At 38.0% G+C, this 26644-nt stretch overlaps 1 protein-coding gene and 1 long non-coding RNA gene across 2 annotated transcripts in view; one reads left to right on the forward strand and one right to left on the reverse strand.

The window, feature by feature from the left end:
* Window positions 1–22774, reverse strand: LOC135202365 (muscle-specific protein 300 kDa-like). Its single transcript, XM_064231728.1, has 9 exons — window positions 22389–22774; window positions 11606–11812; window positions 11278–11424; window positions 9469–9643; window positions 7919–8175; window positions 6079–6358; window positions 2988–3247; window positions 1705–1863; window positions 1–1057 (listed from the first exon to the last, which is right to left on the reverse strand). Exons 1-9 carry the CDS (start codon window positions 22554–22556, stop codon window positions 884–886), a joined length of 1827 nt encoding a protein of 608 aa, XP_064087798.1. The 5' UTR covers window positions 22557–22774; the 3' UTR covers window positions 1–883.
* The window catches only part of LOC135202366 (uncharacterized), a 17998-nt gene continuing 4143 nt past the window's right edge, over window positions 12790–26644 (forward strand). Inside the window, exon 1 of the long non-coding RNA XR_010311722.1 lies at window positions 12790–13529. This is a non-coding gene — a long non-coding RNA (uncharacterized LOC135202366). The remainder of the gene's footprint in view (window positions 13530–26644) is intronic.

Genomic DNA, 26644 nt, shown 5'->3' on the forward strand with positions numbered 1-26644 from the left:
TTCAATGTTCCTTCGTCTTTTATTGAAACGTCATTTCTCGATGATCCATTTCACCCATCAGTCACCCAGTCATTCGAAAGAAAAGAAAAAAATATATATTCATATATATCTATATAGTCATATGAGTAGGAACGCCATAAGCTGATTACTTTGTCTCGTTTTTATATTCGTAGTATCCCGCCATGTTGCTCTAAATGTTCACTTAATTCTTTCTTATTCTTCTTTACTTCCTCTTTGTTCTCTTGTATTTGTATATTCGTTTGCCTTTGATTTTTCTTTTATCATCATGCATATCGCTGTTCCTTGCTTCATATCAGATAAATAAAAACAGAAAGACTAACAGAAACGAAAGTCCTTTTTTTATATTTTTGTTTCCAAATGAAAGAAATCTCATGACCCAAGCAAAATGGTCCTTTTCCTTGAGTATGACTTAAGGTGAGAAAAATAAAATCGTACGAAGAGTCACTTATCTATTCGTCAACACAACGTCTCAAGCTTTTGCTCAGAGAGATTCGTGGAGGTGACACGGACAGACAGACAGACACAGAGACAGACGGACAGACACAGACAGACGGACACAAAGCCACATATCAACGGAGACGAGCTTGCTTTCTCTTACTGTTTATTCTTCTTCTTCTTCTTCTTCTTCTTCAGCATTACAATAGCCTCGACATTCTAGCATCGTCCTTGCGGTCGGTGCAGCGAACCTCTCGTTTTACTGCACAGCACTAACAATAAATTAAACTCCAATAAACATGATAAGTAAACTTAAGTTTGAGAAAAGAGCGAGAAACAGTCACAAGAAAAGAAAGAAAAGTAGAGAAGAAACTATGGACATGAGAAGTACAAATTGAACGATGAAATAAACCTAAAACGAAATAATCTAGACTTCGGCCAACAAGTCTTTCTTCTTGGCGTAGAGGTCCTTCATCTGGGTGTAGACCGTCTCAATCTCCTCCAGGTTGGGGTTGTCCTGCTTGGGTACTTCGCCCATCTTGGCGGCGAGGTCGTGGGTGGTCTTGTCCAGCTCCTCCCAGGTGGTGACAAGGGCCTGGACCTGGGGAAGAGGAAATGAATATTCGCTCAGTTCGGACAGAAATTGCTCATGTGTCATTTCCCTTCAACTCATGGGCCCTCTTGGCCGAACTCGCCAAAAGGTTCTAGTGAACTTCAATTATTTTAAGCCTTCAGCATTTTATTATTATTATTATTATTATTATTATTATTATTATTATTATTATTATTATTATTCAGAAAATTAACCTTATTCATATAAAACAAGCCTTCAGGAGCCAATGACTAGAAATTCAAACTTTCACAGCATATGGTGTATCTTAGGAAGTAAGAGAAGGCAAAAGGACAGACAGAAAAAAAATCCCACTTATCATAAAGAAAAAAATTAATAAGTAGATAAATAGATAAAAATATATCAAAAGGGAAGGAGAAGTGCGTGAAGGTAGTAATGCATTGGATCTTCGCTTGAACTTCTGAAGAAGTTCCAATTGCACGACATCCTCCTCAGGGAGACTGTGTCCATGGTCCAACGGTGTGAGGACTCAAGTAGGGCTCTTCCATTACGAAATAATGACGCTTTCTCTAATGCTTGATCTTTCCATTTTGAAAACAGAATGGATTGCATTCCAGAAGATTCCAGCAAGATTGGATCAATGACTATTTTTTTTTCTCTCTCTCTCTCTCTCCTACCTTTGCGACTCTCTCATCGGCGACCTTCTTGACCTCCGTCCAGCGGCCGGAAAGGGGCTCGACCTCGTTTTCGGAAGAGCTAGCCTTCTCCATGCTTTCGCGGGCCTTACCGGCTTCTTCGAGCTTGCCTTTCTGTTCTACGCAAGTAGCTTCGAAACCCTGAAAATGAGGGAAAAAGAATAGGTATCGAGTTGTTTTCCGACGTCCTTCTTTATATAAGAAAAAAAAAAATTGTCCACAGATTTAATAATAATCAGAAAACTTTTAAAGTATCTTAGTTTAAGTTGATAAAAAAATCCATTTCCTTAGTAGTGGAAGCATTTTGCAATTCTAAAATACTGTAGAATGTTGATCTGTATGTATGTCATCAGTTTCAAGACGAAGTGCGCCTGTACAAGAACGTTACGTCATCCTATTCAGTGTTCTGAGTCTATCTTAGTTTTACCAGACCACTGAGCTGATTAACAGCTCTCCTATGGCTGGCCCGAAGGATTCGATATTTTTTCGTGGCTAGGAACCAGTTGGTCACCTAGCAACGGGACCTATAGCTTATAGTGTGGTCCGAACCACATTAGATCGGGAATGAATTTCTATCACCAGATATAAATTCCTCTGATTCCGCGTTGGCAAAGCCGAGAATCGAACCTCGGACCACCTGATTGGTAGCCGAGCGCGAAAACCACTTGTCCAACGAGGAACTTCAGTGTTCTGAAACTCTGAATGGTGACATTCACTACTGTTACGGCCTACCTCATTCTCTCTCTCCTCTGTGCTTGGCTTTCATTATACTTTCCACACACCTCCCTATCATTCACCTTCTGTCTCCTCACCAACCCACCCGGTGCACTGTAGGCACTACTTAAGGTTCTTTGTAGCATCCCTCCGGTCCTTAGCAGCAACCCCTTTCATTCCTTTTACTGTACCTCCATTCATATTCGGTCTTCCATCTTACTTTCCACCCTTTCCTGACAATTGCTTCATAGTGCAGCTGCAACGTTTTCCTCCTGTTACACCTCTTAAACCTCTTGGTTACTCGCAATTTTCCTTTCAAGGCTGAATGACCTTATAGGTCCTGGCGCTTGGCCGGTGGCCTGAATTGTATATTCTATCTACCTATCACCCACCCACCATCCCCTCATCACCCGGGTGACCTAGACCTACATATACCTTCCGCAATGAAATAAACTGAAGTGAATAACATATGACAGGATTTCTTTCAAGGGGAATTCATAAACAGGAAAATGCACATGAGGAAGCCATAGATAGCATGACTGACTGATTACCTTTGCGGCCTCCAGGAGGGCCAGGGCATCGGCGAGGCTCTCGGGCTTGGCAAGAGGCTTCTTGACGGCTTCCTCGGCTTCGGTCACCCAGGGCTTGAAGTCTTTGACGAGATAGAGGTAATCGGCGTATAGCCTCTGGTCGGTGGAGATGGATCCGGCCTCCTTCTCGATGTCGGCGCAGAGCTCGGTGACGTAGGTCTTGGTCTCGGCCCAGTCGGCCATGGTCTTCTTGGCGGTCTCGGACTTCTCCAGGTCATCCTCTGGACAAATGGCGGAAGAAAAAGATGATGATGAAGAAGAAGGCGCGTCAGAAAGGGGATTAGGTTATTCTACGTCTTTGACGGTTTTTCAGCTGCCGACTGGGTTTGCTGGACTGAGCTCAGGCAGGAAATGCTAAATCTCTTTTTCATGACCTTTCATACCAGCCCTCTAACCCTCCCAACTCCCTGCCCCATAATCCGTACCCCTGTTTTACCCAATAAATAATTACAGACCTCAGTTACGTAGATTTATTGCGTACACTATAAAGGTGGTAATATTTTGAATGGCGTAATATCACCTTAAGGTGGGTACACACGTGAGAGCCGAACCTTGTATGTGTAACTGAGTTACGCATATACGGTTACAAGGTGTCAAAATGTAGAGGACGAACCGTAACCACGTTAAGCACGTAACTTCATTTCAATCCACTGCGATCACCAGTCTGTCTCTGTCCGGGTTGTTTACCGACGATGGCCACCATGCAAGTAGCAGCTGCCGCGTACATTTATACACATTATTTAACGAAGATGAAGCGAAATAAAAGAAGATGGTGGCAATTAAGTTTATATACTAGAAGGGTAGAATACAGTGGTCGGGAATTACTCGCTGACTTGAGATTCCAAGAAGTTTCTGGCCACAGTGAAGTCTTTTCTTCCGTAATAGTAATTAATTGAAGGACCTCTTCGTCACTTCAATCAGCCATGGTAGACATATACGTACTGACTGACCAAAACAAGGGACTCTACTGTGGACGGTCTTGTTCATAGTCGGTGTTAACAAGTTCAGCAACCTGTTGTTACGCGTGTCATACAGGTCCCGTCCACACATGGCGTAACGTTCAAAGAGGCCTCCCTTTGATGCGGGGCCCAAAAACCGACAATTGGCGGGACGGAGGGCGAACCGAACCTCGAACCTCGCGGGTTCGGGGTTCGGGTTCGAGGAACCGTCCACACTTGCGTTTTTGTTACAAGAATCGGTTACAATACAAGGTTCGGTTCGCACGTGTGTACCCACCTTAAATAGATTCAATCTTTATTCGTTGAATATAATATTCAATATTCCCTCGGCCTCGGCTGAAGAGCTGTCAGTAAATCAGCTATATTATCCCCGCAGGTCTCAGATCATTTAGAAAAAATATTTGCCTTTATTAGTCTTAGTTTTAATAATTAAATTATTCACCAAAAGAAGCATTACTTTTCGCAGAAGAGAAACGCAAAATATCACAAATTAACGTAAATTCCTGCTGTTATCTGTCAGCTGAAAGTATTATTGACACATATCCTTACTGGCCTATTGTTAGTCGAAATCAAATGAAGATCACAGAAAACACAAATCAGTTTAATTTCTTTAAGAAAAGTTATAAATAAAAGAAAACGGCGTAAAAAACTGAAGAAAATAACAGCGATTTCTTGCAACTCAAACGATTATGGAAACACCTGGAAATAAGACTCGTTGGCCAGTGTTGCCAAGTAGGATGAGAACGAATAAATAAACAAATAAAAGAACGAATAAATAAACAAATAAAGAAGAAATTTATGTACAATAAAATGTCCATACCACATCCGACTTACTGATCTTTTGTATCTCAATATAACAGATTCCGATATGGGCGACCACTGGTAGCTGAAAGGGTTGATGCACGGTTGGTTTGTCGTCGGTGGAAGGGTTGGTATTTATGGGTGTAAACCTGAAGTTTTCGGAAGGGTTGGTATTTTTGAAGGTCTTGCGTTAGTATCCTCTGACGGGAGTAGGGAACATTCCGATATTAGTGTTGATTCTCATTTTATTTAGGGATATTACGAAGACCAGAAATGAATAAGAAAATTAATAGAGATGGATTAGTAATTGCATAAGAGTGCGTAAAACCGTTAATATTTTTGAGTGTTGTAGAATGTTAAACTGAGAAGCGAAGGGAGAGTAAGAGTAAAATATTTTAATTAGGTCATTGGTAATAATATATGCTCTCGCAACTAGGAAATAAGTATATAAATTGACAATGTGATTAACGTAAGATTGTGTTGATAATATTCAAGTCAGGATTGGTGTGAGTGTAATAGCGCTCTGTGTAAATTGAAAAAAAGTTTGCAGAGCAGAGGAGCCACTCGGGGTCATTCCATAAGAAGTCCGGAGTAGTTTATGGCTTAACAGGTCAGGGCAGGTCATTTCAGGTCACTGCTGAAGGATGAGAGTAGAGAAAAATGATTTATTAACTAGGTAGAAGAATTGGTTGGGTAAAGATCTCTCAAGACATGCAAAGTGAATTAGATTTACGCTACGATTGTTACATAAACATTACTTAGAAAAAAAAAAAGGTCATATCGTGTCGCCTCAGTTCAGAGAAGAGAAATTTGTAATTGCAAGATTAAATTATACCCTAAAATAATTACCATTTTAAAGTAACCTGTCCTAATCTAATGTCTTTAAAAATTTATTGGATACATTTATAAAGGGTCCAGAAATCTGTTTTCACTGGCAAAGAAACAGAAGCACTTGGAAACCATTATGGCTATTCAAATACTCAGTGTAGAACTATGTAAGTTACGTTATTTTATAATTCTTAAGTGATATGATATAAAATTGTCTCGTCTTCAGAGTTTAACAGAATCTGATACATTTGAAATGAAAATGAAAATAATTCCTTGAAAGTATTAAGTCTTATCTGAAGTTGAAACCAGCAATGCTGCAGTAGCCTTTCAGTGTAAAATTGTCTATCCAAAAATCTGGAAAAGTAAAAACTTTTTCATAACCCTTTGGAAAGGTTCTTCGTCTGTAAGTTTTTTTTTTTCTTTTTTTGCCAGGTGAAGCCCTGTCCCCTTGCAGGATTCCTCACCCTTAATAAGATTCTTGTAGTCCTTGTCAAGGGGTTCGACCTGTGGCAGCTTTTCCTGAGCCTGTTCCTGAAGGATGAGGATCTCCTTGACGCGTTCCTCGGGGCTCATGTCAGGGTCGGTGGTGATCTTCTTCAGGTGGGAGTTGGCGGGAGTGGCCCAGTCCTGGAGTTCCTTGGCGTGGTTGACGGTCTTGGTGAGGCTGTCGTTGTACTCGAAGAGCTTGTCCAGCTTGGCCTTGCACTTGGCGATGATGCTGCGCTTCTCCTCGACTTCGCCGACCTGTTGGAGGACGAAGGAGAGACGTGGGTTCAGTTGCACTTCGAGAACTTGAAGTCAGTCAACTTCCAAGTAAGGAAATGTGAGATAGATCAGTTTCCAGGCTAGGGAATGTGACTTGTCAATTTTCAGGTAAGGGAACGTCAGAGCAGTCGGTTTCCTGACAAGGGAATGTGACTGGTCTGTCTGCAGGAAAGGGAACGTCAGAGCAGCCAGTTTCCAGCGAAGGGAACGAGAGGTCAGTCAGTTTCCAGGTAAGGGAACACAAGACTAGGCAGGTTTCAGATAATGGAATGTGAGATAAGTCTTTCCAGGTAAAGGAACATGAGGTCAGTCAGTGTCCAGTGAAGGGAACGAGAGGTAAGTCAGGTAAGGATTTGTCAGTTTCAGTTAAGGGAATGTGAAATCAATCTTCCCGGGTAAGGGAACGAGGGAACGTAAGATCAGTCAGTTGCCAGATAAGGAAACATAAATCTGTGAGTTTGTCACTTTCAGGTATTAAAAGAGGGAATTTATCGTGTGACCCTTGTAGGTGAGGAAACACGGAATTTGCGATAATTTGGCACTTCTGGGCAAGGTGATATAAGATCTGTTATCAGCCAGAGTTTGTCCATTTCAGGTAATGGAAAATAAGACTAGTCATTACTGGTCACGTCCGGATAATCAGACATGAGATCAGTTAGAGTTTGTCATGTTAATGTAAAGGAATGTGAGAACAGTCACATGTCATTTCCAGGGAAGTGAAAATGGAATCAGTCAGAATTTATAATTTCAAGAGGAAATCTGTTATCAGTTAGAATTTTTCACTTCCGGAAAAGGGAACATGGCATCAATCCTAGTTTATTTAAATTTACGCTACCGATCAATGCATAGCAAGAGCTAAAGGCCGAAAAGGAAAAAGATTATTTGGTGGATTTTTCAGCCATCGTTTTTTTTTTTTTTTTCCTCATTCAAGATCAACAAAATCAGGGAAGGCGAGAAAGCATGAGATGATTAGCCAGGTGTATAAGTCAAATAAAAAAATTATAAGGCAATGGTTAGGAGTATTTTGATTTGGGGCATGAGTCATGGTAGAGTACAGTGACTTCGGATATTAAATTCTTACCATTTGAAAATAAGGTGCTCAGAAGAATATTAAGAATGAATTAGAGGGATAGGATATCAAATAACAGAAATAGTGAAGTAACGGGGGTGTAACCGGTCGATGACCATGTTAGGTTCTCACGCTGAAAGTGGCTAAGGTTAGGCCATGCGTATAGAAGACAGACGGGAATAGTACGAGATGCGGCGGGGTGGGTTACCCTTGGTAGGAGAGGTAGAGGGGGACCAAAGGAGACGCAGTTGAGGACAATGAGGCGGGAAGCAGGAGATGAGTGTTAGAGAGATCTTGACGAGTTAGCCCAGGACAGAAGATGGTGGCGCGAGTTCATCGAGGCCCGTGGGTGCTACAGGAAATGATTGATTGATTGAAAAGTCATTAAACATTTCTGCCCGAAGGTATTGCCCAAGGGTGCGTGGGGGAGTAACCATACTCTTGGATAATTGCTCATAAACACCACTCACCTCCTTGTCCAAGAATTCTTTCTTGTCGTCACCGGCCAAGACGATGATGGTTCCGTAGCACCTCTTGATGGTGTCGAACATTTCGTCGCAGATGGTCTTCTGCTGCTCCCAGACTTCCTTCCTCTGGGCGAGCTTCTTGGCGCCCATGACGGGGTCGTAGAACTTCCTGTACCTCTTGAGCTCAGCCTCGAGCTTCTCGACGGGGTCGTTGATGGCGCTACGCATTTCATCGTACTTCTCCCAATCCTTGGCGGAGTCTGTGAGAAGAGGAGTCAGTCACAGGTAATCGAAGAAAGATAGACCCATCAAAAGCTTTTCATGCTCTTGCAAAGCAGCTCTTAGAGAAACCTGAACATGCATTTTTCCACTACGTATGTAATCAGTTGCTTCAGCAACACTAGATTGAGAGTTAATCGACTGTTCATATTGTCTGTTGCAATCGTAACAGAAGCAAACATTGTTTTGACCATAGTCTAATAAATTTGTAATGTTATAAATGACCGTGTAATATTATTATGAGTAGAAATGAAAGAGAAAAATTAACAAAGCGCCTTACACATTATAATGTAATTTGGCATCTCATTAGGTAATTAATCTTTGAAATGTAAGCTTCTGTCCTCGTCTTTTTTTTTTATATATAGATTTTCCAGCTTACCTTCTGTAGTGGAATAATTAGCATTGATATGGCTACATAACAACTCGTGAAGTTGATGCAGAAAGGGATGAAATAACAGCAAGTATAATGTGTAAGTGAGCACTATGTTATATTTTTATATTGACAATGGTGTTATTTTACATTAAAAAAATATATAAAGTAGAGTTCACTAATCAAAATACAGTACCAATATTACTGTTTTCATCTCTCAGTACAGTTAAGGTGTATGTCAAATTCATTGTCTCTTAATGTACTGAACTGTAAATTCTCCAATATTCGAGTAAAGTTACCAGATTTGCAGTATGAGGAATTATGAAAAAGTCTAGTGTTGGCCTCAGCTTACAATTAGTGATGATCCTACCAAATGAGAATATCAAACTTCTTTTTATAAAGAATCATGCAAACTAAATCAGTATTTTAATCATATTAACTTAAACTATAGGCCCAGACCTGAATAATTCATTCTTTGAAAATAAATGGACTTATTTGTAGCCATTTATTCCCCTTCTTTACATATTGGCTGAAATATATGCTTTACGAACAAATATCTATATAAAAGACATTCTTTACTGAATAATAAACGTGGGACTCGTGGGAAACTGTGAAAAACCGTTCCATCTTTGTTTTCGTAATTGGATGTGCAGCCACTAACAGCACAATTGCGAGGCATGTTTAATTGCCGCAGCCATAGTTATGCACACAACACCGGCTCGTTGCTGACCGACTCGGTTCCATGTAACGGACCCAGCAATTGCGGGCTAGATGACGTCATTGCGCGGCTCGTGCTACTTTTTCGCTGCAAGTCAGTAGACTTATCTTTTATTAGACTTTGGTTTTGACCTTCCCCCCAGTCTCTACCCAGAAGAAGAAGAGATCGATCGAGGAGACGACTTACTGACGAGCATGGTCTTCCTAGCCTGAGACTGTTCGTTGGCTTCGGTCCAAGTCTTCTCCATCTTCTCAATCAGGTCTGTGAGGAAAGGAGCTTTGTTGGGGTTCTGCAGCAGTTTCTTGCCTCTCCTCAGGAGATCCTCGTAAATATCCCTCTGGCCCTCAATAGTGGCAATGACCTGAGGCAAACGGGATACAAAACGTGATCAAAGCGAAAGGAAATTAATCATTTTAATACAATGTTTTACGACAACACAAAAAAATCATGGTTCAACACTGGAAATAATCTACAATTACTTGTTTAGTATCAGGCTGAAGTATCCATTAAAACTTTTAGATTTCATAGTTTTATTTACTTGACGGGTATGTTATGATAAACAACCAGCTCTGACCATTTTGTAAAATAGACTAAGCATTTCCTTAACACTGCACACTCAAAATCACGCACATTGACAATCTCTGAGCACAAAAGTTCGGTCGAATTGTTTCAAGTCTTAATGTGTAATGATGGGAGTTAGCTATAACATCTCTCGTATCCCACTACTCAGGCAGAATTAACTATATTCATAAGCAAAATTATAATATAAATTCCAAAGTGACAGGATGGCTTAGTTGTATGTATAAGAAAGTAAAAAACACGAAGAATCAAGGAAACCTTCCTTCTAGATTCGTTATAAAAAATAACAGTGTTAGGAGAATTTACATTTTTTAAAACTTAAATGCCAGACTATTCTAGTAGCCAAAAATTTTAATGACTGAATCCAGTTCGACAAACGTCAATAAGTCTAAAAGCCTGTTCCGAAAATCTAGGTTCTTGACAAGTCCGAGGATGAAATTCGATAGAAATCAGCAGGATTAGAGGAACTATACTCTGTTTTTTTTTTCATCTGTCCATCCGCCAATGGTGTTTGTGTATGGTAACACTGCGTCCCGGTAAATAGTTACGCTGTGTGTAAGTGTTAGGTTAAGTAAAAGGATATCTGGGTGTACATTTGCAACTGAAAAGTGTTTTAATAATTTACTGTATGCGAATTACACCGTTAATATTCGAAATAGGATGTTATTATAATTGTTGAATGTGAGCTGAATGTAACTATCTAAAGCCCGGGACGCAGTGTTACCATGCGAAAACACCACGGGCGGATGGACAGATGGAAAAAAACAGTTTTATAGTGCCGCAAAGGTAAGATTCTACATCGGAAGGCTGATGGAATTCGGTAAAACGTTTAACAATGATAGGTCTTAAGCTACAAAGCAATGTGATGCTATAGGTCTTACAATGTACTTTTTTTTTTCTTCTTCTTCTTCTTAACTTCTGCTGCCTGCCTGAAAGTACCTGCTAACCACATTTTCTTTCAGTGTATGATCATGATTTAATAGTCTACTTATACACTATATAGCTGACCAGCATATACAAATTCTTTTCAACTGTTGTTACTGAATTAACTACGGATATGGCAACTGTCATACAATTATCCGGGTTGTGATGGCTTTCATAATTTTTGCACTTGTTGGCTGAAAGTGTAAATTCAGTGATAATATCGTCATGTCATTATTCAAGGTATAGGCCTATAGACCTGATAATCACGCCTGGGCCTTTTCAAGAGAAACTGGCCACTTTTACATGTCGAAGATTTGTGCTTAAGTAACATCCGGTGATCTTTGCTTTAGATTTTAGAACGGCTATTAAACCGATTGACTCTTATAGACCATATAGACTCGAAAAACTCGAACTTATGTTGAGGATACTCGAAGAGGCAACATTTCAAGTTAATGTCAGAACAGTTTATTCTCGAAGAAAAGCTATACTAACCTTTTCGGCTTTGTCGATCTGTTCATCAACCATGTTCATGTTGTGTGGGTGAATCTCCTTGACGGACAAGTGGCGCATCTCTTCCAAAGTCTTGAGGCAAGGAGATATGTCGTCACCATAGGCATAGCATCTGGCGTAAATTTCGACCTGCGTTGCAAAAAGACCAAATTAATGATGATGAGGGCTGAGTGTACCAAAAGGATTCATCTTTGTATCATAGTTTTGCATATATTCATAGAGAGAAAAATAATTACTTTTCCTTCTAGCATGGTTTAATATACTATATTCCCACTTATCAAGAGAACCAATACTTCTTTTGCTACCTCACCTTTGCTTGCGTTTCCTGAGTAGGTTTCAAGAGAGTGTCGTGCCTGTCAATGAGAGCCTGGAGCTTCTTCTTCTCATTGGCCTTGAATTCCTTGTCCTTTGAGCTGACACCAGTCTCAGCGTCGGCAGCTACCCTCATGGCTACCTTCTCCAGCATCATGTCGAGCCATTCCTTCATGCCCTCCTTCTCCAAGTCACGGCATAAGGACTGAAGGGGAGAGGAAGAAGACAGATTAATTGAATGAATTTGAATAATTCAAGAATTGATATACACACACACACACATATATATACTAATATATATAATATATTATATATATATATATATATATGTGTATATATATATATATATATATATATATATATATATATATATATATATATATAATTTTCGACTTACTTTGTTGACAGATTGGAAAGGATTTTTGTAAACTACATGATAATTATGGTAGGTTTAAACATGAACAGTAGGGTTTATGGACTACGTTAATGTTCATATATATATATATATATATATATATATATATATATATATATATATATATATGATTATAAATAATAGCCTAAATCCTTAAATGAGATTGTTATCCTTTCTGGTTTTATTCAAGGATAACATTCAAAACCTACTAGCGTAGAGTTAATCTAATACTTCATTCTGGAAAGATTTTCATTCATGCTGAATTCTTGTTCAACCACTGAAGAATCTAAACTTTTCTGACTCTTGAAGAAAGGGATGTCATAAATGTCAGGAAAAAGGGACGTAGGGAGGGAGTTCCATTGATTCGCAGCTAAGGGAATTCAATACACAACTGTCTGCACTGGAAAGAAAATGGAAATGAGGTTTCAGGATCATCTAATAAAAGTCTTTCACGGTTCAGAATTAGGCACCCAATGGAATATTTAACATTTTTTTTCCTGATATGTTAACAGTCTGCATTCTTAAATGAATGACAAAACTGAATCATGAATAACAGGTTTCGAAGGTTTCGGTTTCTCAGCAAGTCTTTAGAAATTAGGTTTCTGGTCCCATGCCTTTTTGTTTAACTTGAGCAAACGCCAGCAACCATTTAACAGCATGTGAGCTATATGCCTCAAAGATGTGGCCAGCCCCCACTTTAATTCCACAAACCCCTAAGCCCTCCAAGTAAGAAGAAGAAGAATAAGAGAGAGAAAAAAACACTGGAACCACCATTGCTCTCGACAATTTTTGCAACTTTTCTATTGCTGCTAGAATAGGAGGATTTTAGACCGATAAAAGCAACTGGCTTCAGCCGACCTTTTGGATATTGGCTGAAAGCTACCGGCAACTCCTTTGGCAAATATATTTCCATAGTTTTATTTAACATTTATATAGTATATGCAAACTTCAGAATTCTAGATCACAGTCTTTGATATAGCAACTTTTAGACCGATACCTGTAACCTGGTCTGAGCCGATTTTTTGCATGTTGGCTGAAAGTTCCCGGCAACTCTTCTGTCAAATATAGTTCTATAGTTTTAGTTAACATATGTAAACTTCAGAACTATAAGTTTTTATTTTTTTCTAATAAAGCATTGATCATATAGTTAACACTATATTTCTATTGGCTAGAATTATTTTTAGCATGGTTACAACTGGAGTTAAAAACTGTGTAGCGTTGATTTGATACCCGAAGTCTTGTGGTTAAGCCACCGAAGTTCGAACCGAAGTCAGTTATACGTCTTGTGTGATCGTAATTGAAAAGTGTATTTGCAATTGTGCAGTGAAATTACAGTGGACGGTAGGTGCTGAGGTATTTCCATAACGCTTAGAGGACTAAGTGTTATTGTAGAGCATTAAATGCAAATGCTATTTAAAAACTGACCAAGAAATCGTCTTCTGCATACTGGTAGCAGCTGGACTATCATACTTCACAGACTTCAAGATGGCGACCTGGTGAATACCGAGTAGGCAGTATAGTTATTTTGTATTACTCTTGTCTTTGCAATTTACACTGATATAAGAGAAGTGGTAAACAACCGCTAAATGCTTATATAGAAATACCAACCGCTATGTATACTATAATGAAATTGCCCTTTTTAGTAATATTTCCTGGAAGTCGGAGGTTGGGCGGCTTCGGCTGCCAATATGCTAGGTTAATGCCGCCTCTTCATCATAAACGTTTACGTTGCCATTAGTAACTAACGTTTCGCCGCGTGTTGGCTGTGAAAACTCTGCCTAAGCGTTTTACTGTTTTATATTGCTGATTTTCAGTTCATAATGTTTTGCGTGAACTGAACAGCTCGTTCAAGTTTTCCATGTTTGATACGCATGAGTTAACTAACGTGCCTGTCGTCAGTTTTATCAATTTATTGACAGATGAGGTATCATGGACAAAATCAGTCACCAGAGCATAGCTAATACCGTTATGTATAATGCCCTTTGTGAGTTTAAAGGATTTGAGGAAAGTCGTATATATCTCGATTTTTCTTGTTACTGGTGGTGGCGATGTTGTTATCAATAGGCCAACATGGAGCATCATCCCATACTGCTCTTATTTCCATGCCACTCGAAAAGCTAAACGAAAAAAGAACAAAATACCGTAAAGAAAGATTGATAGAAATTTCAGTAAATGTATTTTAATATGTTCATCCGAATTTCAAACAATAAGAGGAATAACACCGGACAATCAGTCACATTATCAACTCGTCGTGTTGAACCTGCAATCGTTACTTGTCTTGAACAGTCTCTTCCCTTCATCGGTGTAGAGATTTTTTTTTTTTTTTGAAAGATCGTTTACTAATTTATGTTTTGAAGTTCCCACTGACTATTAAGTAGTAGTATCAGACCTTGCTATTGATTGATTAAACCGCACGACATTCTTCTGTCTATCCTAGCTAGAGTAACCCGATATCCTGTTCACCGCCAAAATAGCCTGTTTCGAGAGTTTGTTGTGCCCCGGACTATTTTCTGGCCATGGCAGAAGAAATTGTTGGCGATGCTGTTACAATTGCCTATTTTTTTTTTTTTTCTGCTGCTTTTGCTGTTAGCTCTGCTGTCTCGCGAGATACAGAACATTGTTGGCATCCAAATTCCTGTGTGTTTAAGTTTCCCTCTCAGCCGAAGCTTACGTGAAAAACAACCGTACATTTTTCTTTGTGTTTAACTTGTATTTGACAAGTTGTTTGCTTCGTACTTTGATTTTTCTTTGTTTATTTTTGCCATATTTATCATACCTCTATCTTTATGTTACATATATTTGACTTTACTCGTTGTGTGCAACTTACTTCGTATTTTCTTTTTGCCATTTTTTTGTTTTTTGTTTTATGGGAACGGAGGGGAAGTATATATCTTAATTTCCACTTGTGTACTTAACACTATAATTAATCACAGTCATGATCATTTTTAACTATGCGGTTGTTATGGTAGTTGTAGAGAATATTCTTGGAACTTACATGACTTACCTTATTAAGCTTTGCCAAGGTCGCTGGCAACCATACAGGCTACGTGGTTGTATTTTAAAATATTGCATAGTATCACTAGTTTCAGTAATAAATCGTTTTGTATATATATATATATATATATATATATATATTATATATATATATATATAGTGAGTGATGTAGAGGAGCAACGGCATGCCATTATTATTATTATTATTATTTGTAGGGAAAAACTCTCTATCACGAGAATATATATAATGTTCTAAAGGGTCCACAATAATACAAAGTGTAAGAAGTCCGTGTATAATTTTGAAGACTACAGAAAGCTTTCGAACCCTTCCCTGGGTTCATCTTCAGTCCTGAAGATGAACCCAGGAAAGGGTTCGAAAGCTTTCTGTAAAGTCTTCAAAATTATACACGGACTTTTTACACTTTGTATTATTGTGGACCCTTTAGAAAATTATAATAATAAAATAATAATAATAATAATAATAATTATTATTATTATTATTATTATTATTATTATTATTATTATTATTATTATTATTATTATTATAATGTAGTTTTGCCAGACTGTTAAGTCAACCTTGTTTATCTAGCTTTGATCATGAAGTAACAAAATGCCGCAATGAAATATCTACAGATTTATGCCTGAATGTTTGAAAGCATTTACTCAGACGAAAACACATACGTGGAATATGTAAATAAAATCTTACACACACACACACACACACACACACACACATATATATATATATATATATATATATATATATATATATATATATATATATATATATATCACATATTATGTATATATACAGACATAAAGTATGTGTGTATATATATATATATATATATATATATATATATATATATATATATATATATTATATATATATAGCATATTATATATATTACATATATATATATATATATATAGTATATATATATATATATATATATTATATATACTTTATATATATCTATATAAATAAATGTGTGTGCATGCGTGAAAGTGAATACGTGTTCGGAATACAAGTTTAGTAATCAAGTTGAATATACAATTTGAGATCTTATAGTTTCGCATGGAACTGTATAAGGTGAAAAATCTAGCATCATGATGTACGTTGGGGTTATTGGAACGTTAAGTAAAAAAAAAAAACCTTCAGTACACAAATCTCGCATAAAAAAATTATGATTAAAACTATATCCTTTCTTATAGCTCGAAAATTGTGTATATATATATGTTGTGTATAATTCTTACATACATGTATATAATTTTATATATATATATATATATATATATATATATATATATATATATATATATATATATATAGTGTACAAAAAAGTTTTAGTTGCAATCCAAGAGGTCCCCTTTAAACGCATCAAAGCTACTTTTACATGTTATTCGCATTAGCTGTGCCCCCTCCCAAGAAAAAGTGCCTACCATCAAGACCGAAATAACAAGAAGAAGCAACTGTTGTTTTATAGCGTTAGACGTGTACAGCAGGTGAGGACGGTTTTAAAAAGTGCTCTCTTGTTATTTACGGTGCCTATTTCTGTCTGGCAGAAGAGCCAGGGAGAAAAAAGGTTTATAAATATTCATCCTCACCCCAGTTTCTTCGTGAAAAAAGCAAAGAGGAAAATCAGTCTTCCTCTTTTTTATTCATATATTCCAAAAGTTTATATTATATATATATATATATATATATATATATATATATATATATATATATATATATATATATAACCTCTGTATACATACGTAAATGCATACTACATATGATATAAATATTTACATGTGTATTATATATATATATATATATAATATATATATATATATATATATATATATATAGTCATAATGTATATATATACAGGGATATATATAATGTTTTTATCGTAATTTTATCATTCTGGATTTTATATTCAGATGAATAAAGCACAGTCAACCAGTCCCAGCAGTATCCTAATCAGTAATCATCACAGTGGTGTAGAAATGCAATTTGTTTAAAAATTAACAAACTTCATTTGTCTTGTCCCTTCCGTTTTACGGAAAAGGGAATCAGTAGTGCGAGCATTATTTGTTTATATTTACATAATATATTTTCCCATAACATATTAATTCCTTCGATTTTAATCTTCTGAAGGTGCCGGCTCATTTTGGTTAGATGCAATGAAATTAGTCAAGTCTAACATTATTGCAAAGATATAATAGAAATATACTTCAAGCAAATGTAAACAAATTTTTCTCTGGAATCAAATTATAGTTCATCGTGGTTTCTACTTGATGTGAGCCTAAGCTGATAAAGACTCATGACCTCGATGTATCCTTCATCCCTTCCAAAGGGATCATCGTTAGCATCTGTTTTATTCCCTGAGTCTGTAAACTTGAAGGAAAAGTTAACACATTATGTAGGATAAGCGTTTCATACACTTGAAAGGTTTATAAACTACGTTGATAGCTGTATATTATGATTAAGGACATTAAAAATACTGATAGTAGCATGAGTCGAGTCCACAGTTATGTATGGGTACATATAGTTTAAAAAATTAATAGCTTCACAAGAATTTCGGGAATCTGTTCGATTTTCCTTTTCCATCAGTTGTTTATACCCATGCATAACTGTGGATTTGTTTCCCCTTAAAGGGCAATATCATTATTATTTTTATTGTTATTTATAATGTGCATGTGCTTGCTTGGAACGCTGCATATGACTTTTAAAACTTGTCTGTAAAATTTCCTCGAATTGGAATTTGAAAATCCTTCAAAATGTATTAGATTTACCAGCATTTTGAACATCGCGAGTTTTCAAGTATCACCAATGGGATCAATGTATTGTTTAAATGAACGTTACTGTGGAAACGGCACAGTATTGAATGATGATAACAAGACAGTCCTCGACATGGAAGGATTTTTCAAAGTGTGATATAAGGTGATATGGATAATTCTTGGCATTCGTCACTAGGAAACAGGTGTCCCTCAGTTGTCATAAAAAGTTTGACGTTTCTCAACGGACAAGGCATCACGTGGTCTTTCTCATTCAGCCGCTGTCACATCGAGTGTGCGAATCTTTGACGCTTTCAATTGGCATCCGGCAGATTCGACGAGCCTGTATTTGAATGTTCTAATTCTCAGTAGCTTGTTAATACGATTTCTGTTCCCGAGAACAGACAACAATGTAACGGAGACTAAGGAATATTGAGATTTACTCAAGAAATGTTACTTCCAAGAGACTAAAGATCATTTTGTCACTTTTGACATGCAAAGACTGCCACACAATTCATTTGGTGTGTGTTGACAGAGACGTTATTAGATAATGGGATAGTTTTTGTTTTATTTTATTTAGAACAGCAGGATTAGTGTACATTACGTAATTCAGAATAATAATGTTTAGAATGGTAAATTAGATATTTATGCGTTTGCTTAAATGCCTGCTCATGAATATATGTGTATAGTATAGAAACTCATGCACGTTAGAGCACACGCACGCTTTAAATAAAAATATAAAAAAAAAAGTGCTGGCCCACACCAAAATAGTGCATCGCCGCCAAGAGTTGTCACCTTTCATCTCAGAGCCAGGTTTTAACTTTGTGACTCACAGGTTTACTTTTTCGTTTTTTTTATAATAGCCTACCTAAACATCTGCTGTGCTACTTACTTCGAACGACAGGGAACTCGAGCCTCTGTCGGAAGCCGAGTAACTTTGTTGGTTTTAAGTTTGTATTTCACATTTCTTCTGTTTCCTGTGAACTGATTATCTGCGGCTGTATGCTACAGTGAATGACGAAATGAAAAAATAAAGATTTGTACGTCATTACGCAATTTTAGAGAATAAACGGATTGAAAGGGCAAGAATTATTGTTAATATCTACTTAAATCTTTGTTCCAGTTTTTTCATTTAAAACAAAAGTTGTAGATCAATGGATTTTGTTAAAAAAAAATTTGCCTGTAATGACCTTTTTTCCCCTGTTCAGCCAAAAATCGAGTAGTATGGAAATCATTTACTAGAAAGTAAAAAAAAAAATGAATTTATTGATTTAGGGCAGAACGGCCACGTTGTATTTTGGTTACTCTTTTTTCCTGTTAATGGGAAACGAAACACGACTAAAAATTAATTCTCATTCTTTGAAGACGAAACAGGAAATTTGTTTGGCGTTGTCAGAAATTGATATTTGTCATGATATTAACGGTTTTATTCGGTTAGATACATTATATATCAATATGTTATTACTGACGACTAACCTCATGATTTTATTCAATAAGGGTTTTTTTTACTGAAATCTAAATTATTGATATAGTTTGCTGCAAAATCAAATCATGTTCATAGGTGACTAAATTCTTAGCTTGGTTAGACACTAAAATCTGGGCTTGGTTTTAGATAATTAATGGATAGTTCAGTTAATTGTAGTTTACGGATGACTCATTACCTGACTTAGTTTAAAACAACTGGCTATCATTTCTCTATGTTGAGAAATCAAGTTCGATTAAGGACAAAACGCTTGATTTCGTTTCCCAGAGCAGGAAAAGTAAGCTTATGTCCTGTAGCCATCGACCGCCCACTCTCTTTACACATCCCTGGGAATTCTTCGTCCTATTTATAAGTAGCTCCAAGGATCCAGGGTGTGTGTGTGTGTGTGGATCTTGTCTCCGTGTCCTTTATTTGGACAGCTGGGCCAAGTCCACTGCCACGGAACCCCCGTCTAAATCGATTCCGCGCATGCCCTACTCGTATTGCGAGTACAGTACTACGATTTGGCACCGGTCGCCATTTGGACGATAGACCTTGATCACATCTCTCTCTCTGTATCTCTCTTCACACAAATTTCAGCGGATCCCACTTAGCGCAAAGAAAAATGACTAGTGCACTTATATTCTCATATAAGCATAAAAAAGTATCCGTTCAGGCAACTCCACATTCCTTTGCAACATCCCACGTAGTCACAACGTCAGCAACATTTTAGGACACGTAAATTACGACCGGAGTAACTCCGGCCCTAGAGTTGGCACCGAAAAGTCAGGTTAGCGAAAGCGGAAACCGACCCATTATAGTGCCGTTAAGGGCGGGGTAAAATGAGAACAGATTATCTCTCATGCAGTTCAAAGTACTTGGTTACTTTTCTCACAAGTAAGGAATCAAACTTCCTTTTCCCAGGCTTCCATATTTGTACACAAAATTTCTTCGGCTGCAAAACTAGGGACACGAACACGGAAATGGAAATAGCGTTTATTATTCTGGAGGAATGTTGTAGGAAAAAGAATACAGGATCAGCGAGAGAATTTCAAATGGGCGTGGAGAGAGGGACTCACTGGACTGGGCAAGTTGATTTAATCTACTCTCCACCAAAAATATGAGACATAATGGCCAGAACGGTATTAAGTGATGATAGGAGAGGAAAAGGAACACATCCTGATCATGAAATATATCAAATTAAACCAAATGTCATTACAAAGAGATTTATATGCCATTATAGTACAAATATTTATTTGTGGTAAAAGGAATTATAATTCTTCCCCTTGTTAATTAGCTATTCATTTAAATAACATAGTTTCTAAATAAGCAAATAGTAAAAAAAAGAAAGAATAGGAGACGATTTGCAGGCGTATCTAAATATGGAAATTTATTAATATATAAATAAAAAAGAAGGAGACATCCCATTCTTCAGGTTTTGTCCATAATCCAAAGAGCGACATTCTTCCAACATTTTTAGAAAATGTATTCATTGCTTTGACCTAGAATTAGATATGGTTAAAGAACTAGCACAAAGTTCTTCGCATTTGAAACGTAAAATAGTGCGGGACGACTTCTTCGACCCTGCCATACTCCTCAACATCACTGCGTATGCTGTCGGGCGACGTTGTAATCTGTTATCACTCTCGCCAGACCCTCGCCACGTTACTGTTTTGTAAGATCGCAGTCCAGTTATTATAGTCATTGTTCACTGTACACGTGCGATGACTGCCAATAGAGGGAAAGGCAAATAGGGCTTAAATGTAATTATGGGTTTATGGAACGTGCTGATAGATATAAATACTTTGAGTGAATCGTTGGGGTATTTAATGCAATGCTGCTTTGTAATTAAGAGAAACTGCTCTATAGAAACGAACAAGTTGGGATTTCATGTATTTTTAGGGACTTCGAGAGAGAGAGAGAATCGTATAAACACAGAACAGGCATGGAAAGCAACATCTCGAAAACAAACAAACGCACAAACCACACTAGCCACAAATCACAGCCCGATCATTCCCGTTGAGACGCTGACATCTTACGCGCCGCAGAAAGTTTACAGAAGAGCAGACAGGGAGACGAATCAGATAAATGTTGAAAATATTTATGAAAATTGTGTTCATCTGCTTTTCGTTATATGGAGGTTTTAAAGCTTTTCGGCCGAAAATCACTTATTGCGGGTTTATTTCATATTCCATTGACTACTCCAGGAATCTTTTAACGAGTGAATTCACAATGTTCCTTTAGTGTTTAGGTAGCATACTCAGTATGATTATTTTGCAAACTACTATTCAGATTTTGTGAACTGTTAAATCATGTTTAATTCGTTAAGCTTCTCAGCATCGCATTGAGTAATATACCAAATGATTGACAGGTGTCGGAAAAGGACTCGCGGTCTATGACGTAAGTGACATTAAAATCTCTGTAAGTAAAAATGTGAGTTGTTTCATGCATCGAACTGAATCACTCGGAAACTCCAACATTTTCCACATCATTCATAAATAATATTTTCCTTGGTAAAATAGATATAATTCATCTTAGAAAAATATCCATTTGCAATATCACAGTTCTCTCCATCCTTCAATACCACCGATGATTCCGTCGTCAATCTTCCATATAGAGATTCTGTTTCGTTCTTCATTTTATACACGCCAGTATATATATTCCAGGATTTAAGTTCACTTTGTGTTGTCACAGTTTTCTTGTCCAGCATTCGGTGTAAGCCAGTACTCCTCTTCTGTACTCATTTATCCATAAGTATTTAGATTTTGTGTTAATGTTTACATCTCGTAGGGTTTGTCGATGGTCTCACTGTATAAAGTTTAGGATTTTTTGTTTTTTTCCAACATTTTCACACCATTTCACTTAATGATTCTTATATATGGAAAGGGGAAAAAGGTTAGTGAGGTCCAGAAATTAGATAACAAGGAATAAATCAATGTAGATGATCTCGTGATGTTTGTCAATGTACAAAAGAGGGAGAAAGCAAACATGAAATACATCATCGGAACACGTTCACAACGAGGCTGTAGATTTATTCATGAAAAATGACTTCATTAGTTTGACGTGGACATGGACATCAAGGGTTTTGACAAATATACCAAGCATTTTGCAGGGGAGAAAACGACATTTTTCCGTCGTTACTCACAGTGAGGGAATCCTGGATGTTCTTGAATTCCTTGTAGGTGTACTGGACATTGGGAGCCATCACCTTTGAGACGATGGCCTCCAGGTTGTCCATCCATTCCTGGTACTTCTGGAGACGGAAATCGTATACATCCTTAACGAAACCGTAATTTTCCTGCCAGAACGTCATCTTGGCTGTGGTTTTGTGTGTCTGTCACCAACAGTCGCTAACGTGTTCAGCTCAGGACCGGCTGGCGGTGCAGAAGTACCTAGTTGGTGGAGCGGAGGAACAACACGTCCAGGAGCCTGAAGGGGAAACCGGCCACAGCCACTAGTTCGCTCCCCGACCCACAAGGCAGACTGAGGCTTCCACCTCTGCTCGGCGCTCTCCCCACCGGTAAAATTAGAAACCCTCTCGTGCAAGTTAGGACAAAGAATGCAGACGAAACCGTACTTTTTGGCCCAAATTCTAGGGGTTCTCCCCCCAGCTAGGATCCCCGGCGAACCAATGGGCAGAGGTGTCATGGGCGGGGCTTCAGGAACCCAAAATGACAATGGCTAACTGAAGAGGCTACAGGTCTCTCTGGCGGGCCCGGCTCCTGTTACCTCCCCTCCTCTCGTCGTCTCTTCTTCGCTCGTGCTTATGAAGGAACTCGAGGCAATCCTTGGGATTCGATGAATCATGAAAATCTCTCTCTCTCTCTCTCTCTCTCTCTCTCTCTCTCTCTCTCAAGCATATTGTATACTACGTAATCAGGACCCAAGCTGGAATGATCTGAATCTTAGGCATGACGAAATAATGGCATTTTAAATATAGATATGACTGTCCAAAGTATAAAAAACGTTTGAAACAAGAGATGCAAAAGTGTGATTATTTGTTCTTACCCAGTTACCAGGAAGCTTTTGTGCCCTTTTCTGAGTTATTAATAGTTATTCACGCATTTATATATTCTATTTGATTTGTGAGGTAAGAATACATCGTTGATTTTTATAGAATATTAATATAAGAGAAGGAAAGCGTAGATTATAACATAACTGAGAACAATAAAACGATCTAGTGTCTGTCTCCAGGACATATGAGAGCAAATAACAAGCATATGACAAAAATCGAGAACAGGTGCGTTTCCTTAGGTGTATATATTTTTCTTCACCGTACGGATTTCCCCCTTTTTCTTAGATTAAGATGCGCCAGAGGGGTAGAACTTTCTCCTCATCGTTAAAGTTGTTAGCTTCATGCTCTTTTCTTGAAGGCAGCTTATTCTGATATCCATTCACAGCCGGGTCAACTGGTGGGTGGCAGGCTGGGATTAAGTCAGACTTTGTAAATGCGAATCCATTGCTCTGCCACTGACATATAATTATATATATATAATATATATATATATATATATATTATATAATTTATCACCTTTGCACATACTTATACATGCTTGTATATGAACTGATAAATAGGTTGTCTTACCTCTATCAGTATCATAATTTTCTTTTCATCTTATTTCTCTAACATCTGGTTTATTCGTACGTGTGTTTCATCTGTCTTGTCTTCAGTTTCATGTATTTTCCTAAAAGTCCTTCTCTCTAATTTGAGTCATTTTTTCCCCTTTCATAGTGTACCTCTTTTTGGTGCCACAGCTTCCAGTTACTTTAGTTCTCATCTTGTTTATCTTCCTTATTTACCTAATACTCTGAAGCCCGCCTACCTCGTTTGTTTGCACGTTTGTTATCATCAACAAGATGATGAAGTGGCAAACCAATTACTATTCAGTGGAAAACCACCCAATAAAGAACGAGGATACCTCAAGAAAATGAAGTCTGAAATGGACCGCATCATGCAAGAGAGTGATGAACAATTCAACCTGTTCACCATGGAAGAACTCCAAGAAGCCATAAAACACCTAAAACCTGGCAAAGCAGCTGGACTTGACGTTATCACAACAGAAATAATACAACACTTCGGTACCAGAACCAGATCATTGATACTTGCTCTCTTTAACAACTGCGCAACAAGTTTAAATATCCCGAAGATATGGAGAAGAGCAAGAGTTGTGGCCTTACTAAAACCTGGAAAAGATCGAGAGAGCAGAAAAAGATTCCGTCCCGTTTCCCTACTGTGTATTCTCTACAAACTATATGAACGAATGATAATGGCCCGCGTGTGGCCTACATTGGAACAACAGTCATCGCCAGACCAGACTGGATTCTGACCATGGCGATCATGCTGTAGTCAAATACTGAATCTCAATACATCGAGGATGGTTTCGAGGTGCATTTTTTGTAGATCTGACTGCTGCATATGATTCTAAGTTGTTCGTAACACAAAGATTGTGAAGACCATACAATCATTGCTCACAAACCGACGCTTCTTTGTTGAAATGGATGGCAAGAAGAGCAGATATCGTACACAGAAAAATGGTCTCCCACAAGGCTCTGTTCTGGCCCCAAGACTTTTTAACATCTGTACAAATGACCAGCCAGAGTTTGATAAAATCCGAAGGTTTTTATATGCAGACGACTTGTGTATCGCTACACAAGCGCGCACATTCGAAACTATCGAAAGGAGACTATCAGCTACTCTTGAACATCTCACAAAGTACCACAAACGTAATTGAGTTTGTAGTACTCTGGAAAGACGCAGGTGTGTGTATTCCACCTAAATAACCACCAGGCAAAAAAGAAAATTAAACATATGAAATAATGAGAGGCTTGAGCATGCTGACTTCCCTGTATGCCTGGGAGTCACACTAGACCGAACCCTGTCTTTTGCGGAACATGTAAGGAAACTCAAGTCGAAAGTTGCCACGAGAAACAATCTACTAGGCAAACTTGCTAACTCTAACTTGGGAACAGATCCGAAGGCACTGAGAACAACAGCTCTGGCACTATGCTACTCTACTGCTGAATACTGCTCAGCAGCATGGGCAAGATCAAGCCACGCTCACTAAATAGATCCTGAGCTTAACAACTCATGTAGAATAATACCCCTTGAAACCAACACCACTTCCCGCGCTATACAGATTGGCGGATATTGCACCACCAAACATCCGCAGAGACATCCATACCGGGACACAAAAGCACAGTAAAGAAAATGATAGAGACACTCCCTCTTTAGTCATAGGCCCTCAGGAAGAAGGCTGAAGTCCAGGAAGAGCTTTATGACCGTCCATAGTTGGATCCTGAACAGTCAGCCCAACATAGGCTCGAAAAGTGGAGAGAATAGGACCACTACTTCCAAGGCTGCCATCCAGAGCCCAAATGAACAACTTCCAAGTGGAACAACCCTCTCAAGAAAAGACTGGGTAACATTAAATAGAGCAAGGACCGGAGTGGGTAAGACTGGAAGCAACACCTATAAATGGGGACTTTCACCCACTAGTGAGTATGCAACATCCTCCTTGAATGTGAACTGAGACCCACCTGCACAGATCAAGATCTCCTGAACACCAATAAAGCGGCCAAACAATGGATCCAGTACCGCCGTGACAAGATATGATGATGATCATGATATATTGCTAAAATTCAATCATGAAAAGAAGATATTGTCCAGATAAACGATCAAGACTACATCCAATGCAATATTACTTTCACTGACAAGGTTCCTATACTTCATAACTTTTAGAGGATTTTTGTTGGTCTCTGTAGTTTGCTACCTCTGTAGGCGCTTTTATATGTCGAGCACTTATTCTGCTTCCATTGGCTCTTTCATCCTCATTATATGCTGTCAGTATTCTCTCGAAAACAATATCAAACATCTTGCTGTCCTTTCCGAGTATTGGGTTCCGACCCGAATTCATTTGGCCTTAGTATTACACACATTTCCTGTCAGCATTTTCCTGCATTCCAGAGCAAATTCTTTTATCAGACTTTCCAGCTTCTTACTGCCCTTTTCTCAGAACTGGGGTACGTAGAGCAGTGCCACCTAAGCTCATTTGACCTTTGCCCTACCTGTACTGCAATCTTTCATTATATACTACATCTACAACTCCGAAAAAGGGTATTGTATACTGTGTGCTTTGCGTAGCTCAGTGTAGATGACTGGTTGCAGCGTTGTTATTGCCCTAGCTGCATTTGTTTGATTTTTATATTGAATAATTTGGTTTCTTTACTTTTAGCTGTCCAGTTTCCTTAGTTCACCTTCCTCATATTTTCACTTCTCATTTAAGACAGAATCATTTGGGCGAGTCCCAGTCAAGTTTAGAATTGTGAATTACTATTCTCGTTGAACAAATTAAAAGTAGTCGTATATCGCTAAATATTTGGTAAAAAGAAAACTTATGAATG

Source organism: Macrobrachium nipponense, chromosome 30 (assembly GCF_015104395.2).
Source record: "Macrobrachium nipponense isolate FS-2020 chromosome 30, ASM1510439v2, whole genome shotgun sequence".
Classification (NCBI taxonomy): Eukaryota; Metazoa; Arthropoda; class Malacostraca; order Decapoda; family Palaemonidae; genus Macrobrachium; species Macrobrachium nipponense.